Source organism: Abramis brama (assembly GCF_963993115.1).
Source record: "Abramis brama genome assembly, chromosome: 7".
NCBI lineage: Eukaryota > Metazoa > Chordata > Actinopteri > Cypriniformes > Leuciscidae > Abramis > Abramis brama.
The window spans coordinates 20,013,411-20,029,058 of record NC_139969.1 but is presented as its reverse complement, the minus strand read 5'-3'; the positions used below and the strand labels follow the sequence as shown (position 1 = coordinate 20,029,058).

At 34.9% G+C, this 15,648-nt stretch overlaps 1 protein-coding gene across 1 annotated transcript in view; it reads left to right on the top strand.

Moving 5' to 3' along the window:
• cdh12a (cadherin 12a) overlaps nucleotides 1-7,141 on the top strand; it is a 50,125-nt gene extending 42,984 nt beyond the window's left edge. The window contains exons 11-12 of the mRNA XM_084118877.1: nucleotides 1,361-1,612; nucleotides 3,704-7,141. Coding sequence (XP_083975003.1) covers nucleotides 1,361-1,612; nucleotides 3,704-4,233 — 782 coding nt within the window. The 3' untranslated portion in view covers nucleotides 4,234-7,141. The remainder of the gene's footprint in view (nucleotides 1-1,360; nucleotides 1,613-3,703) is intronic.
• Nucleotides 7,142-15,648: the final 8,507 nt, after the last annotated feature.

Below are 15,648 nucleotides of genomic sequence, written 5' to 3'. Positions count from 1 at the left end.
CACAACTCCTGTTTTCTTCTCATGAGCTCCCTCTGTTGCTCTTGCTGAAGGGATAACAGTATCGTGAGACAGGAGGTATCGCTCAAACATTGCATAATTTCGTGGAAATAGAAATGCGATCTAAAGAAAATGTGATCTTACCATATGATATTTGATCAATATTTTTCTAAATGTGTAAGCCTTTGGACTTAAAACACGTAATGGAGTTGTTTGTCCTGTGATCGTAAATAAATGGAAGCAGGTGCAACTGAATAGGTATGTGTTCTCTTTTCATGTGAAATGGTAATTATCAGTTTGATTCACCATGATTGTTGTGCACGCCTGTCACAAATTAAAAAAACTGTAACATTTTTATTGTAAAACATTTGTCAAATATCAATGCTGGAATCTTAAGTCTTTAAGTAAAGACTAAACGTTCACTTCTATCATGCTCATTTTGCGATCTATTGTCTAGTTTTCAGTCAGCTGTTAAAACGGTGGCGTTGTGTGACATTTTTCTATGGAGGCGTGTTAAGGGCAGGTTTTTGGGTAGCACTGCGGGGCTACCGGCCCGATAGTGGAAACAACTCAGTGCTTGAGGTCCAAAGTCTTTTGGCCCTACCCGACATGTTGTTAGCCTTGGCTCGCACTGGCTATCTCGCACTGCCTATCTACAAAGACATTGGGAAATAAAAGCTTTTGCTTTAGCGTGAGTAGCTTGAGTGAGTGGTCAGCAAGAAGTCATTTGGCAGAAACTTTTATACAAAGTGACTTAGAGTACACTTAGGGGCAAACAATCCTCCTGGAATAACCTGGGATTAAGTACCTTGCTAAAAAAAAAAAAAGAAGAAAAAAACCTTGTGGGTCTTTTTTTAAGGGAATTTTTCAGCCTAAAGCTTTATCTTAAGGCTATATTACCACCTAACCAATAATTCCTGTTAGGATGATATTAAATGTATAGTAAATTATGCAAATTAGAGTTATTGGCAGAAATGTACCATTAAAACTGAATAAAAACAGCCTGAAGTGTTGTGCATCCTAGTTTTGTTTGGACTCCAGCTGCGTCAGAGGCTCTTCTCAGAAAGGTATATAATGCTTTTCCCAGGAGTAAGTCACGTTAGCTTGTTATCCCCTTAACCAGAACCACTTTTTTCTGTACTTATTTCCACTTCAAAGGGATCCATTTTTCTACTTAATTCTGGAATTAGGCCAGGGTCTGTACCTCATGAATTCATACTATTCTGTCATGGAGAAATGTTGGAATGGCAGGTTATGATCCCTGAGAGCATGAGTGTGGTTATCACTGATTATCTAAGTAGAATCGTTTATAGCCTCCACTAAATCTGCATTATAGATACTTTGACGGTCTCTCGGTTTTCAGACAACACGGCTGGAGTGGCGACCAGGCGAGGGGGGTTTCAGAGACTACAGCAGAGCATGTACCTGGTACCGGTCGTCGTGGAGGACAGCGGGTACCCGATCCAAAGCAGCACTGGGACGGTGTCTGTGCGGGTGTGTACCTGCGACACAGACGGCTCCCTCCTTTCCTGCAATGCGGAAGCAGTGTTCTTTCCCATGGGACTCAGCACTGGAGCTCTGATGGCCATACTACTGTGCATTGTCATTCTGCTGGGTGAGTTATACACATTTGTGTCCAACAGAATATTGTGGATTATGGCAAGACAAAGAATAATGCATTTAATGTGCTAAATATAGAATACATAAGAAAAAAAGCAGGGGTTACGTTTTTGTAGTCAATATTGTTTTTATTTATCATTTTATTTGGCCCAAGGACACAGACAATCATGGAAACAAAACTACAAAAAGTATATAAAAACAAAAAGTAAATAATATAAGTATATGGGTATTTCTTCAACTTCTGTGACTTTTATCTCCTAGAGGTGGATTTTTATTAAAACTAGCTGATTCTTTCACAAAGAACTTACATGACTTTCAAATGCCTTTATACAGTATACATTAAGATTCAAAAGTTTGAGGTTGGTAAGATTCTGTCTCTCATGCTCACCCAGGCTGAATTTATTTGCTCAAAAGTACAGCAGATATTATGTGTAATATTATTAAAGTTTAAAATTTTCTATAATGTAATTTATTCTTGTGATGGCAAAGCTGCATTTTCAGCATCATTGCTGTAGTCTTCTGGGTCACATGATCCTTCAGAAATCATTATAATATGCTGGTTTGGTGCTCAAGAAACATTTCTTATTATTATCAATGTTGAAAACTGTTGTACTGCTTAATATTTTTGTGGAAACTATGATAAAAAATTGTTCAGGATTGCCTGAATAAAAAAAATAAAAATAAAAAATAAAAAAATAAAAAAACAGCATTTATTTGAAGTAGAAATCTTTTGTAACAGTTTTTTTTTTTTTTTTACTGAAGCTTTTAATGCATCCTTGCTGAATAAAAGTGTTAATTTCTTTATTGACCTCAAACTTTTGAACATTATCTAGAAATTGTATAAATACTATTTTAATATAACTTGTTAAGAGATTACTTGTATTGTACTTCATTTGCTTTCACGTCACTCATTTACAATGAAGCACGTTTTGTCATTTACAAATCATGAAAATATTTTTTTCATTTTGTACATTTAAGATACGTTAAATGCTAGCTATAAAATTAGCCTCAGCAAAACAAAAGATTATTTTTAAACCCTTATGGAAATATCATGTTTTTGTCATTAATAACAGCATGCTATTAAATACAGACGTGAGATGTGGAAATGTTAATGACTTTCTGGAAAAAAAAATTACAATTGTTTTGTGATATATGCAAATACACTGTAGGACATTGTTAGTGGACAAATGAAATAAAACAGTGAGGATATGAAAGTATGGTTTTTGAGCCAAAGTGTCCATAGTTAAAGAAACACCCATATATAAACATAAGTATGCACTACATTAAGTACGGAATGTGGCAGGTTATGGTCCCTAAAATAAAGAATAAAGACAATAAAAAAAAAATGGAACAGGAGTACTGAGAAACGCCTGAGGAAGAATTGCAATAAAAGCACTGTATTGCAATAAGTACTAGGTAAGTGAATTCTGTAGCAGACAGTGCAGTGAAGTGATGTGCTTTGACTTCATATTTTTATTTGGCAGCATTACAGAAAAAAAAAAAAGATTCCTTTATATGGCAACCACTTGGGGGAGCTGATGCAGAAATAATGATTCGAATGTGATAATAAATAGTATGTTCTAAAATACTGGAAAATTACAACATGAGAAAACCTTCCCCTAATAACACGTGCAGGTTGATTTATCCAAATTTTCCCTTCTGCTTCATCTGAAAGTCTGAATTTTTAGGTCTAATCTTTCATTCTCACAGCTGCGCCTGTGCCTACCCGTCTCTTTCTCTCTCACATCTTTCTTTGAGCAGAGTGGGGCGAGCGAGTACTGTCTGCCTCAGAGGAGGGAGATGAAAGCTCAGAAAAACTACCTCCCCTCCTCTCACACAACCGAGGCACTACGATGTTGACAGACAGCATGTCAAAACTGCATTATGGCTACCCTCGGGCTGCCGTTCTCTTTAGTCTCATTTTGAAAACCCACATCAGAACAAAAAAAGAAAATAGCTAATGGCTCTGGAACATGTGTCCACCCCTTTTTTTCTCTAGTCTGTTGTCACTCAAAGGTCCTGTACTGTATGTATGTCAATGTGCATTACGCCACAAAACAAGTTATGCGCCTCTGGTGTCTTGCAGTGATGGTGGTGCTCTATATGGGCCTGAGAAAACACAAGAAGAAGGACACTCTGATGTCATCCAAAGAGGACGTTCGGGACAATGTGATCCACTACGATGATGAGGGGGGCGGGGAAGAGGACACCCAGGCCTTCGACATGGGTACGTTACGCAATCCCAAAGGCATCAAAGAGACGGCGCAGCTGCAAAAAATAAGATCAGACGATGAGCCTGATCTGGCTAGTGCGTGCGTGTCCAAAGAGGACAGCGAGGACATCAGAACCTACATCCATCATTGTCTTCTAGAGAACTCCACACCTCCGTATGACTCTCTGGTTACATATGCATATGAGGGAGAGGGTTCGGTGGCAGAGTCCCTCAGTTCCATTGAGTCTTGGGTTCTCGAACCCAAGGAGGATTACAGAAATCTCTGTGACTGGGGTCCTCGTTTCAAAACGCTGGCTGGGATATTTAAAGAGCACGAGTGTAAGGCCATGGAGAAGGTGGAAAACGAAGCACATGCTGAGGCACTAAAGGACAGACTGGACTGAGAGCATTTTAAGGAGCTCTGTGAAAAACACCAAGTTTATTTATTTCAGGCATGGCACTTAAAGGGATCGTCCACCCTAAAATGAAAATTGTCATAGTTTACTTATTCTCATGTCGTTCCAAACCTGTATGACTTACTTTCTTCTGTGTAAAGTGCAGTCACATTAGAAAAAAAAATTGGCTAAATTTCACAATAGCGAGAATTTGTCAGTAGTGTAGCAATGTATGAAGTACAGTCCACACAGAAGTCACTTTCAAACTAAGCAGCTTTCTGTTGGTCAACATGTCAAATTTGTGTGACCAACTTTAACCTATTGTGAAATCTGCATGGGGAAATCTTTCGCCCATACGTGAAATTCCTGATCGTATGGATTCCTATTGATATGATTGACAGGGTATCTGCACAATTTTTAAAGTCAAATTTAAGGCTTTTTAAGACCTTTTTAAGACCTGAAGAAATCAAAATTAATACCGTACATTATATTAGGGGTGCGCAATATTGACAAAAATATGTCTAGATATTTTCAAAGTTTTGTTGATAATAATTAAATGATATTTTTCTGATTGTATTTTTGTACTGGTACCCTGGCTGGTTTAGGCCTGTTGTTGACAGAAGACTCACGAAGATATTCATATTATTTTTTATATTCTATGCAGTGGTCACAGTTCACAGTAGTGACCGAAATTAACATTTTTATTAAGGGGCAATATTTGCCACCTTAAATTGATTTCCAGGGGCATTTTCACCTATATATCATATGGATATTGTTTCTAAACGTATTTGGAGGTATGCATCACCTTTTATGTCAAATTCTAACATTCAAATTAAATTATATTAGAATAACACAGTACCAATGTCAAATTAAATCATCAAATTAAAATCCGTCCTTGCAGTGCAGAGGTGACACAGAAGCAGCATCAAAACTGGCATTACTATATTTACACTTCATTTACAATTGCATAAATAAAGCTATTCAATATTTAAATATGAAATGATTTATAATTTTAACGTTTTAATTAAAGGATAAAATGAAAATATGAAACTGAAACCACCAGTAGGTGGCGGCAAGTCGCTGTCTTAATAAGCGAGTTGTTTGAGTCAACCGATTTGTTCAAACGGCTGATTCATTCAAAAAACAAGTGATTGTTCATTGAATCGTTAAAATTATTCGTTCAAAACGCGGATTTAAGTAAAAAAAAATCCATCTGTTGGACCACGGCTTCATTATGAAATTCTCGTCGGCAATATAAAGTGAAAATTGACAATATTGTGTCCAAAAAGTAACTCACAATGTTAACTTTATTGTTAATTTAACTGTTGTATAAAATAAATAGCACATTTGCAATTGTGCAAAGGAAAACGGCACTCTTGCTCATGTGATATTCTAATATAACAACATATAATATAAATATAAGACAAAAACTCATTTGGGGACATCTATAACTGACACATCACGCAGTGAAAGCAAGCATGATAGAAACGCGATGTCAGCTCGCATTCGCAGTGCCTCATACGTAGTTAAAACAATGATTACAATATCATCATAGTTCATAGACAATATCGCACACTCCTAAGCACATAAAGAATGAACTTACAACTGAACTGACATTTACTCGTTTTCTTCTCTCCTCTCGCGTGCAGGAGACAGACGTAGGCTAATATACTGCCGTAAGTGACGCGAATTGTCACGTGAACAAGCAAATCCACCAAGATAGAATTAAAAAAAGAGCGCTAATTAGACAGTTTTAATTTCGAAAGCATTTAGATAAGTCTAAGTCAAAGTGTCATCTAAAATTTAAGAGAAAAAAAAGAAGACATTTTTAAAAAATATATAATTTTTAAGACTTTTTATGGCCTTAAATTTAAAAAAATCTAATTTGAGACATTTTAAGACTTTTTAAGGATCCGCGGGGACCCTGGATTGAAGTGAAAGTCAGTCAAACAGGTTTGGAACGACATGAGGGTGAGAAAATGTTGGCAAAATATACATTTTGCGGTAAACTGACCCTTTAAATGAAGAAGACGTAGCTTGGGAAAGACACTTTGACAAGGCTGGCTATGTGCCTTTCCTATACCTCATGCATACTCTTCTGTTCATTATTTAGGAAAAAACGTGGAATTGTAATTTTTCCAATTGCATTTTAATGTCTGTTTTATACTTCTAAGTCTTATACTTAAGTCAAAGAACCAAAAAAAAAAAAAAAAAAAAAAAACCCTCTTTGATATAAAAAGTGCCTCGTGACCAGTTTTATTTAACTTTCAACTGTTGACAGTGTTTTTGCAATGATCCAAGCAAGGGAAGTCTATAACCTCTGTGTACATGGACTAAGAGGAGGGGGAAAAAATAGGATAAACATCACATTAAAAAAAGCGTCACCCTACTGGCTCTCCTTCCAAACATATTTACCAGCACTTAGCAGGAATTCTGCCAGGCCAATGCCCTGGACGTCACAGTCAGTACATCTCACAGATGCCCCATGAACACATCTGTTCAGATCGCCCTCACTAACTGCCCCAGACTGTGCTGCTTGCTTCCATGGCGAACGAGCCCCTCCAACCCTCTCCGTACTGTCCTGCGGGCCTCTGTCACTAGTTTGATAGCCACAGGCTCTGTGTGCCTGCTGTCTTTCTGTCTAACTGTTGTGGTGGTGCTCTGACATCCCCCTACAGCGATCCAACAGAGCTGTGGCTTACAGGGCAGCTGATTCCAGTGATTCTGTATTGGCCAGCCGAATTTCGATTTACTTTTTTTTATCAGTCTCTCTGATAGAGGAGCTAATGAGACCTCTTTGTCAAAAGTTATCAAAAGAGAATTTGAAATAATCTCTTATTTATTATTGAATATATTGTATAAACTTGTGTCTATAACTAACTCGAATGGAAACTTTGGACAATAAAGTTATTATATTTGTGATAAATGCTCTTTGCCTTTTCCCCTCTTGGTTCAGATTAGAGTTAGGCCTGTTACATACCACAGGCCTAAGCATATTTTTATATCAATTATATAGATTCACTGTATATTTAATTTCATTTTTATTTTTATTATAGTAAAACATTTATTTAATTGTGGGTTGGTAAACATTTTAATGTTTTTTTGTCTTTTATTCTCACCATGGCAGCATTTATTTGCTCAAAAATATAGGAAAATACAGTAATATAATGAAATAATAATAATAACTTTTACTTTAATATTCTTTTAAAATATAGTACCCCCTGGGTAGTGATAGCAGAAACTAAGCTTTTTAAAATGTCCAGTCAATTTTACTAATTACTTTGTAAAATTATTCACTGTTTCGAACACACTCTGCATACCGGCCCCCCTTCCGTATGGTTTTATATGTGGAACCTAAACCTCAAAGTTACACTGAAAAAAATGATTCTGACCCCTTGTAAATGTTACATGTTTTTATCTGGTTAATTTCACTGATTATAATGTGTTATTTAATCCTACTTATTTTTTATTATTAATTTTCAAATTCACTGCTCTTGTTTAAAACAAGTTAATTTCATTCAATTAAAAGTAATTAGAAAAAAATAAGTTTAATTTAATTTCCATATACACTGTCAAATGAATACGCTAATCTACTCAATAAAATTGTGCAGATTACAAGCAATATTATTAATTAAATTTAACACATTAGAATTGAGTAATAATTAATAAAATTAATTCCTTAAAAGTTAACCATTTAACAATTTTTAAACAAAAATATCTGAATAACAGACAGACGTCAAAGATGGATTAAGAACTATTTATTTTGTATTGCCAACATTGAAGACACCTGATGTTAACAAGCAGAATCACTGAAGGAGAAAACTGTAATGTTACAACCGTAATTTTAAGTTACCATCATGGGGATCAGTGTGTGTTTTAGTTGGGCTCTTTACCCTGAAACCATTAACTTTAGATTTTGTTTGGCTGCTGTACCTGAGTTATAACAGCCTATGAACAAAGAGAAAAGGTGATCTGATGGTGTTGGTTGTGTTTTAACAATCATTATTTCACAGTCATTTGACCTGAAACACTGAAACCGATCACCTCTGAACATAAGCTCATTATTTATTCATGCAGCAATGCATGATGGGAGCCATGAATGAGTTTTGATTGGTAGCACCCAGAATGCACTGCAACATGCTTTATAATTGTCACCATTGTTGAGATTCACAGGCTGATTCTTGAAAAAATTTAGTAAATTCAACTTAAAATAGTTTAGCTAAATATTATTATGAATATTATTATGAATATTATTAATCTGAAATTACTTATAAAATATAAGTACAACCAATTTACAAAATATAAGTACACTCAACTTAAAAAATATATCTGGATTTAGATAAATTTATTTCGTGCAACCCCTTGACGTAAAAAAATTAAGTAAATTCAACATAACATTTTTTTCAGTGTATGATAAACTGCTTACATTTTCTGTATTCAGTCAGACTTAAAGGGCAACTATTATGCAAAATTCACTTTTACATGGTGTTTGAACATAAATGTGTGTTGGCAGTGTGTGTACACAACCACCCTATAATGATAAAAATCCACCCAGTGCTTTTTTTTACAATCCCCATAAATCATAAGCACTGTCTCAGAACAAGCCGTTCTCAGACTGGGGCAATGTGACGTACTTTTGCACAAGCCCCGCCCATGACCGTTGAAGTACAGGCCATACATCTCTAAATATTTTAGTTTTTTTTCTCTTTTTTTTCTTGTTTTACATTTATAACATCATCATAAAAAGAGATACATTTTAGCCAAAATAATAAGTTTATTCTTCTCTAGCCATTTGCAACTAGTTTTTTTGTTTTGTTTTAAGTTTTAAAACATTTGTGACTTTAAACAAGAAAAAAATCTTAATGTTGTGTATTTTCTTGCTGGTCAATGATGTTTAGATATCTTTAATGGAGAAAAGTTTGAAAAAATCTTTTTTTTTATTGTTTTATTTTATTATGTATTACCCCCAGAAAATTTGACACTTGACAGTGTCCTTGCCTCACCTGCCAAATGACTTATCCTTCATAAAACTCATAGATGCAGTCGCCTTAGACTTCAAAGGATTTCACCCTTTTATTTTTACTATGCAGTCAAAGACATTGCACAGACTCAAAAAGAAATCCCTTATGTTAAATTCCATATAACACCAAAACCACATCAAACATGTAAACACCATCTGAGTCAGGCGCTTCTTCAACAAAGAATGCAAAATCAAGCAAAACAGCATGTCTGTTATAAGATGAAATGCTTTCTGCAGAAGAAGCTCAAGGCTGTGAGCAGTCTGAAGAGGTCTTTGCAGATTCTGACCTACAACAGAGTACTGGAACAGACATTCCACGTCTCTCTAATTAGAGGAATCGTTTTACACAGGTCACCCTGCAATGCCAACCCATGAATCACTTAATACTCAAAATTAATACTTAAGGAAAGGTAAAAACACATCTTATTTTACTAGGGTTAATAACTATGAATAAAAGAAAAAAATAATTTACCCTAATGTTGTTCCAAATCTATATTACAATCTTAAGTGCAACACAAAAACTTTTTTTTTATTTTTTTATATTTCAAATACTTTACCAGATTATTTTCATTTTGGGAAACTTTTACTTCACTACATTCCAAATCAACTATGTTTTATACCTTGTTATTTCGAACTGAAGAAATCTAAACCTGCTCCGAAATGTAACAAAGCTGTCCACTTCATGATCGAATCATTCTTTTGAAACTTCATTTATCTTCGATGATCATGTTGATTCAGTTCACAAATTACACAGAATGATTCATTTGTCTCAATTGTACTGATCCAAGTGTAGCTATTCTTGAGTGAACAACTCACTGATTCATTGATCCAGTCGAAGTGAGTCATTTAGTTCACTAAATTGGGCACATCTGACTAACTGAGCAAAGAACCAGGAGTGATAGGATCCTCAGAGCTCGAGCGTACAGAAGATGCCTTGAAGATGAAGTTATAAATGCTGAATTGTCTTATTTTCAAGTATTTCTAAAGTGTTTTCAACTGTTTGCATGCACATTTGAATCATCAGTAACTGTATGCATCATTAAAAGATTGATAGTCTTTCAGAATCAGAATCAGCTTTTATTGCCAAGTACAACTTGTACAAGGAATCTGTCCTGGTGCACAAGTGCATAAAAATAATAAATAAAAAAGGAATCAAAATATTTTAAAAAATAGACATCTATTTTCAAATTTAACTGTACATAAACTGTACATTAGTGTAATGTGTGCAAAAAGTCACAGTTTGAACTTTGAAGATGCAGCATAGCAGACTAATGTGACTAATGTAACGTGTATGAAACAGAGTTGATGAGGCCAGTTGCCGATGGATAGAAACTATTTTTGTGGCGTGAGGTTTCAGTCTTGATGGGCCGCAGTCTCCTGCCAGTAACAACTTTGTCAATCAAACGAAACATTTGATTATTCGTAAATCATGCATATTTAATGTCTGCATCTACTAATTGTCCTAACTGACTAGTGATAAATTTGACTCTGCTAAATTACTCTTTTTGTCTTCCATGTGAAAAAGACCACCATACAGGTTTAAATCATCATGAGGGCATGTAAATGATGACAGAATCTTCATCTTTTTGTGAACTATTCCTTTAAGTAATATATAGGTCATATTAATAAAAAAAAAGAGAGAGACATTTGTCTTGCATCACGTGGGTGTTTTGGAGGCTATATTTTCCTTCCCTCCTCCATAACAAGGCCCCAATTCCCTTTCCCGCACTACAAATGCATTGTTTTCTGCAAGCCCTATGAATTCTAAGGAAGCGATTCAGTCTCTGCTGAATCACACTCACATTCATTGCTCTAAATATGTCACTAAAAAGTTTCTTCACCAACCATCCGGGATTCAGAGGTAAGCCTCTCTTCTCGTCGCACTCTCTCTTCTCTCAGAGAAAGGGGCGGACTGAAAGTGTTCTTAATATACTGACACATCATGAGTTTGCATGAGGACATTTTTAAAGGTGATAAATGGCTTTTTTGCTTCATCTAAGGAGAGGATAGCAAAAACAGCACTGCGCTGAAGTTGTTTGTAATCTGTTTGATGTGCATATAGTCTAGTTGCAATAAAATTTCAGGAGCTGTTAGAAACTTTGATGCATAATGAACAATTGGAGGTTGACAATTGTGCAGATTATAACACATCAAGGTACATGTGGGTTTCTTGGAAGGGTGTTGATTGAACACAAGGATATATGTTAACAGCACCTCAAGAGATATCAAAATAATTATATTAGTGACAAGTGAGCAACATTTGTCGGTTTAATTGGGACGGTTGATGATGTCACGTTGATCTGCCACCCTTTGAACATCAGACAAATTCATTCACACAAGTAATTTAGGAGGTTGGGAATCATGATGTTTTAGAGGGTTGTTGGAAATATTTATGTATTGTATTACCTAAATGCATTCAATCACAAAAAAAAAAGAAAAAAAAAAGAATTTGTTTTGCTCATAGATTATATTTTCATATATCTTTCATTTTGATGATATTTTCTAAAAAACACAAATGATTTCACTTTTGGTAGAATGAAATCCCCTCTGGGTTTCATTTAAAATAAAACTGCCACTTTAAAGGTGTCATGTTTGGTTTTGGGTTTTGTATTCACTTTAAATAACAGTTTTTTTCACTGGTACATACTGCAACATAAATTGACTTAGTGCCAGCAAACAATGTGTCTGCTTCATTGTATCAGAACAAAAGAGTCTTTCTTAACCTGACAAAGAGGGTTGCTTGTTAGTGTTGAAAAGCACACCATGTTTAATTTAAAAAAAAATATTTTTACCTTTATATACTGATGTCTTTTTGTTTTGAAGTGAAAAGCTTTTTTCTCCCCTGCTGATTGAGTGTTATTTCGCTTTATAAAAAGAACCAATAGGAGAGAGCAGATAGGCGGCTTACAAACCTTTATTTTGAAGCCTCTGTTCTTTCCTGAAATTAATATTGATTCTTGTATCATAGCGCAACAGTTTCATTTAAGTGATGGAAGCGTAATACTCCATCTCCACCTAGTTGCTGCCAAGCACTACAGTATGTGATTCATACTCTCTTATCCCCAGTTAGGATATTAACAATAAAAATGAATTTCTCAGTAATTGGATGTGCGCAGTCCTGTCTTCATGTGTGTGTGTGTTACGTTTCCTGGAGAAATACACAAGTGCATCAATTATTTCAGATCATTGTAAAATGACAGGTGTGTGTGTGTGTGTGTGTGTGTGTGTGTGTGTGTGTGTGTGTGTGTGTGTGTGTGTGTGTGTGTGTGTGTGTGTGTGTGTGTGTGTGTGTGTGTGTGTGTGTGATGATGTGCAGATGATTTCAGAGAATAGTGGCTCTAAAAGGTGTTAATCTTCTGTATTTAGCTGGATTTTCACATGTATTGGTCATTAAATTGGATCTTAGTCACAATAAAAGACTAACACAGTCAGCTTAAACAAATAACACAAAAAAGGTTTCATGTCTTTATTGAAGACACTGTAAAAAAGTTGGCTATTGACTTTTCCAACAGTTAACTGGAGTCAGAAGTTGGCTAACCTTGAGTCCAATCAATAAGAATAGAGATGTTGGTGCCTTGCCTAGAACAAACGAGAGCTCAAATCACTTAAGATTACAGTATCTCTAAAAGGCTTGATGTTCACCATTCCACCGTAAGACAAAGCATCTATAAATGGACAAAGTTTAGAACTGTTGCTAGTTGGTTTCCTATACCAAGGTGACTGCAAGATTACAACACACTGTACTTGATGTTGAGAAGAATCTCACACTCTAAATAATTACGTGGCTTAGTAAATAACTAAGCCATTAAATAAAATAAATAAGGTGGAAATTGGATAACAGACTGGTTGATTATACTTGAATTAGGCTACCTGAATGTTTAAATGTTTAATTTTTACTTCTAAAATGTTTGTTAAATGAGTTTAAATGTAGGCAATATTGTATACATGTTAAAACTGTGTAAAATATGCTGTATTGCTGTACTCATCGACAGTAAAGGCCAATATCATGTATACTGGTGGTTGTATGAAATACTATTTTACAAAGTTTTTTAAATGTTTAAATGTTAAATTATTTCTACTCAATTTTATTTAATGTACCAGATGCAGTTACTCAGATTTACTTTTACTTTTTTACTTGCATTTACTCAATTCATACAGTATATTTCATTGATTTCACAGCTTTAAAATTTACTCCGTTTTTTTGAGTGTAAAAATGTTTCACCAAAAAAATTGAGTAAATCATAGTTAAACTTTTTAAAGTGCAGATTGTCAGTTAAAGACTTGTGGAAATCCCTGGCAGATGAAAACATCTCTGTCGAGGGTAAACAAGATTAGTGTTTAAAGAACAAAATTGTTCCACAGTGGTGCAGCGGAATTTTATCTGGACAGAAAATAACACAAAGTTGAGTTGTTTGGGAAAAGACAAAATGCTATGCATTGGCTCTGATTTACTGCCTCAGGGTCTGGGTCTATCATCGACAAAAAAAAAAAAAAATGTTTCCAAGTTTATCAGAACATTTTGCAGGATAATGTAAGGCTGTGTGTCCGCCAATTTAAGCTGAAACAGAAGTTGAGGTAATGCAAGAGGACAACGACTCAAAGTACTGGAGTAAATCAACAACAAAACATCTACAATAGAGGAAAATGCTCCTTCTGGAATCCTCAAACAGACTGAGATGCTTTGTCATGACCTCAAGTGAGCACAACACACACTAGACAAATCAAGAATACTGCTGAACTGCAATTTTGTAAAGAATGGTGTAAAATTACTCCAGACTGTTGTGCAGATCCGAACCGCATTTACAGGACACATTCGGTGCAGGTCATTGCCGCCAAGTGAGAGTCAATCAGTCCATTAAATTTAAAGGCTCAGGTATTTTTTTCCACCTTCTACTGTGAATGCTGACATTGTGTTCAATAAAATCATGAAAAAGTATTATTGTGTGTTAAGCAGACTATACTTGTATATTTACCTTTTTTTTATTTTATTTTTTTATATATTATTTTAAAGTCCAGCTGTAGTCAATAATTATATCCCTTAAAACTCATCTTTGATCACCAATAATTATTTATAAACTCACTCATACTGTCAATAAATTACCTAAACGTCATTCGAATTTGACAAATAATCAATTTTCTTGTCCCTAATAGTCAACATGCAGGGGAAACTGTAAAATGAACTGCAGCAGTGCTAAACTTGCATCATAAAATTACAACACTCGAACTATAAATGTATGAATTAAACTCACTGAGACTGTCGACAGTTTCTTTTCCATGCATCATTTTATTATATCCATGCATGGTTACAGTCAAATCATATAAAACAGTGAAATCACCCTCGAACTCTTCTTTCTTGCCTGCATTCCAGACGGTGACGTGAGCTGAGCTCCACTGAAAGTCTTCTATTCTATTGGTTGTCGCTCGCGCAAATCGCTTCTCATTTGCATAAAGTTGAAATTTCTGAACTTTTGTCTGTGTCTCGCGTCGCATGACACGCCCACATTCTGTCGCCAACGGTCACTGTCAGTCTTGTCGCCGGAAGTCGCCAGCGCTCCATTGAAATGAATAGAGAGCCTAAGTCCCTCCCCTTCCGGTTGACCACCATGGGACCTTATTTCGGAAAAATATTGTATGGTAGTCAATGGCGAAAGACAACAAATATTTTGATCTCGTTTGAATTGTGCCCTGAATTACACATATGATGTTTGTCAATTTAAAAGATACATTTGAAAGTCAAGAAAGTCGCAGTTTGATGTAAAACTGTTGAGGTATAAGACTGTGAAAATACGTAATTACAAAGACTACAAACCCAAAAGGCGCACGTGACGTCACGTCATACCTTTTCTCTCAATGAATGAAGCTAACTTTACTGAAGCTAACCTCTTACATAAATAAACATCTAACACATTAGGCTACATTAATAAAAATCTCATGAATTTAAAACTCATTTTGAAGCTCGACCCGCTCATATGTGCAAAATGCCGCCACTCCACGTCAAGTGTCACTTTTATTTAAGATTTTGTATTGTTGTTTTTACTAACACTCAACCTCCTTAATAATAATAATAAAAAATACATAATATTTTAATATATATATATATATAACGTTGTATAACTACTACGATAGTACTTGTAATGCAATTTTCTGGAAAGTTATCTGCGGACCGGATGGGAAAAAATGGAACTTTACCACGACGTCCTCACAACGTTCTCCATGGGATAAACTAGCGACGTCTTTAAGATTTTGTATTGTTGTTTTTACTAACACTCAACCTCCTTAATAATAATAATAAAAAATACATATAATATTTTAATATATATATATATATATATATATATATATATATATATGTATATATATATATATATATATATATATATATATATATAACGTTGTATAACTAC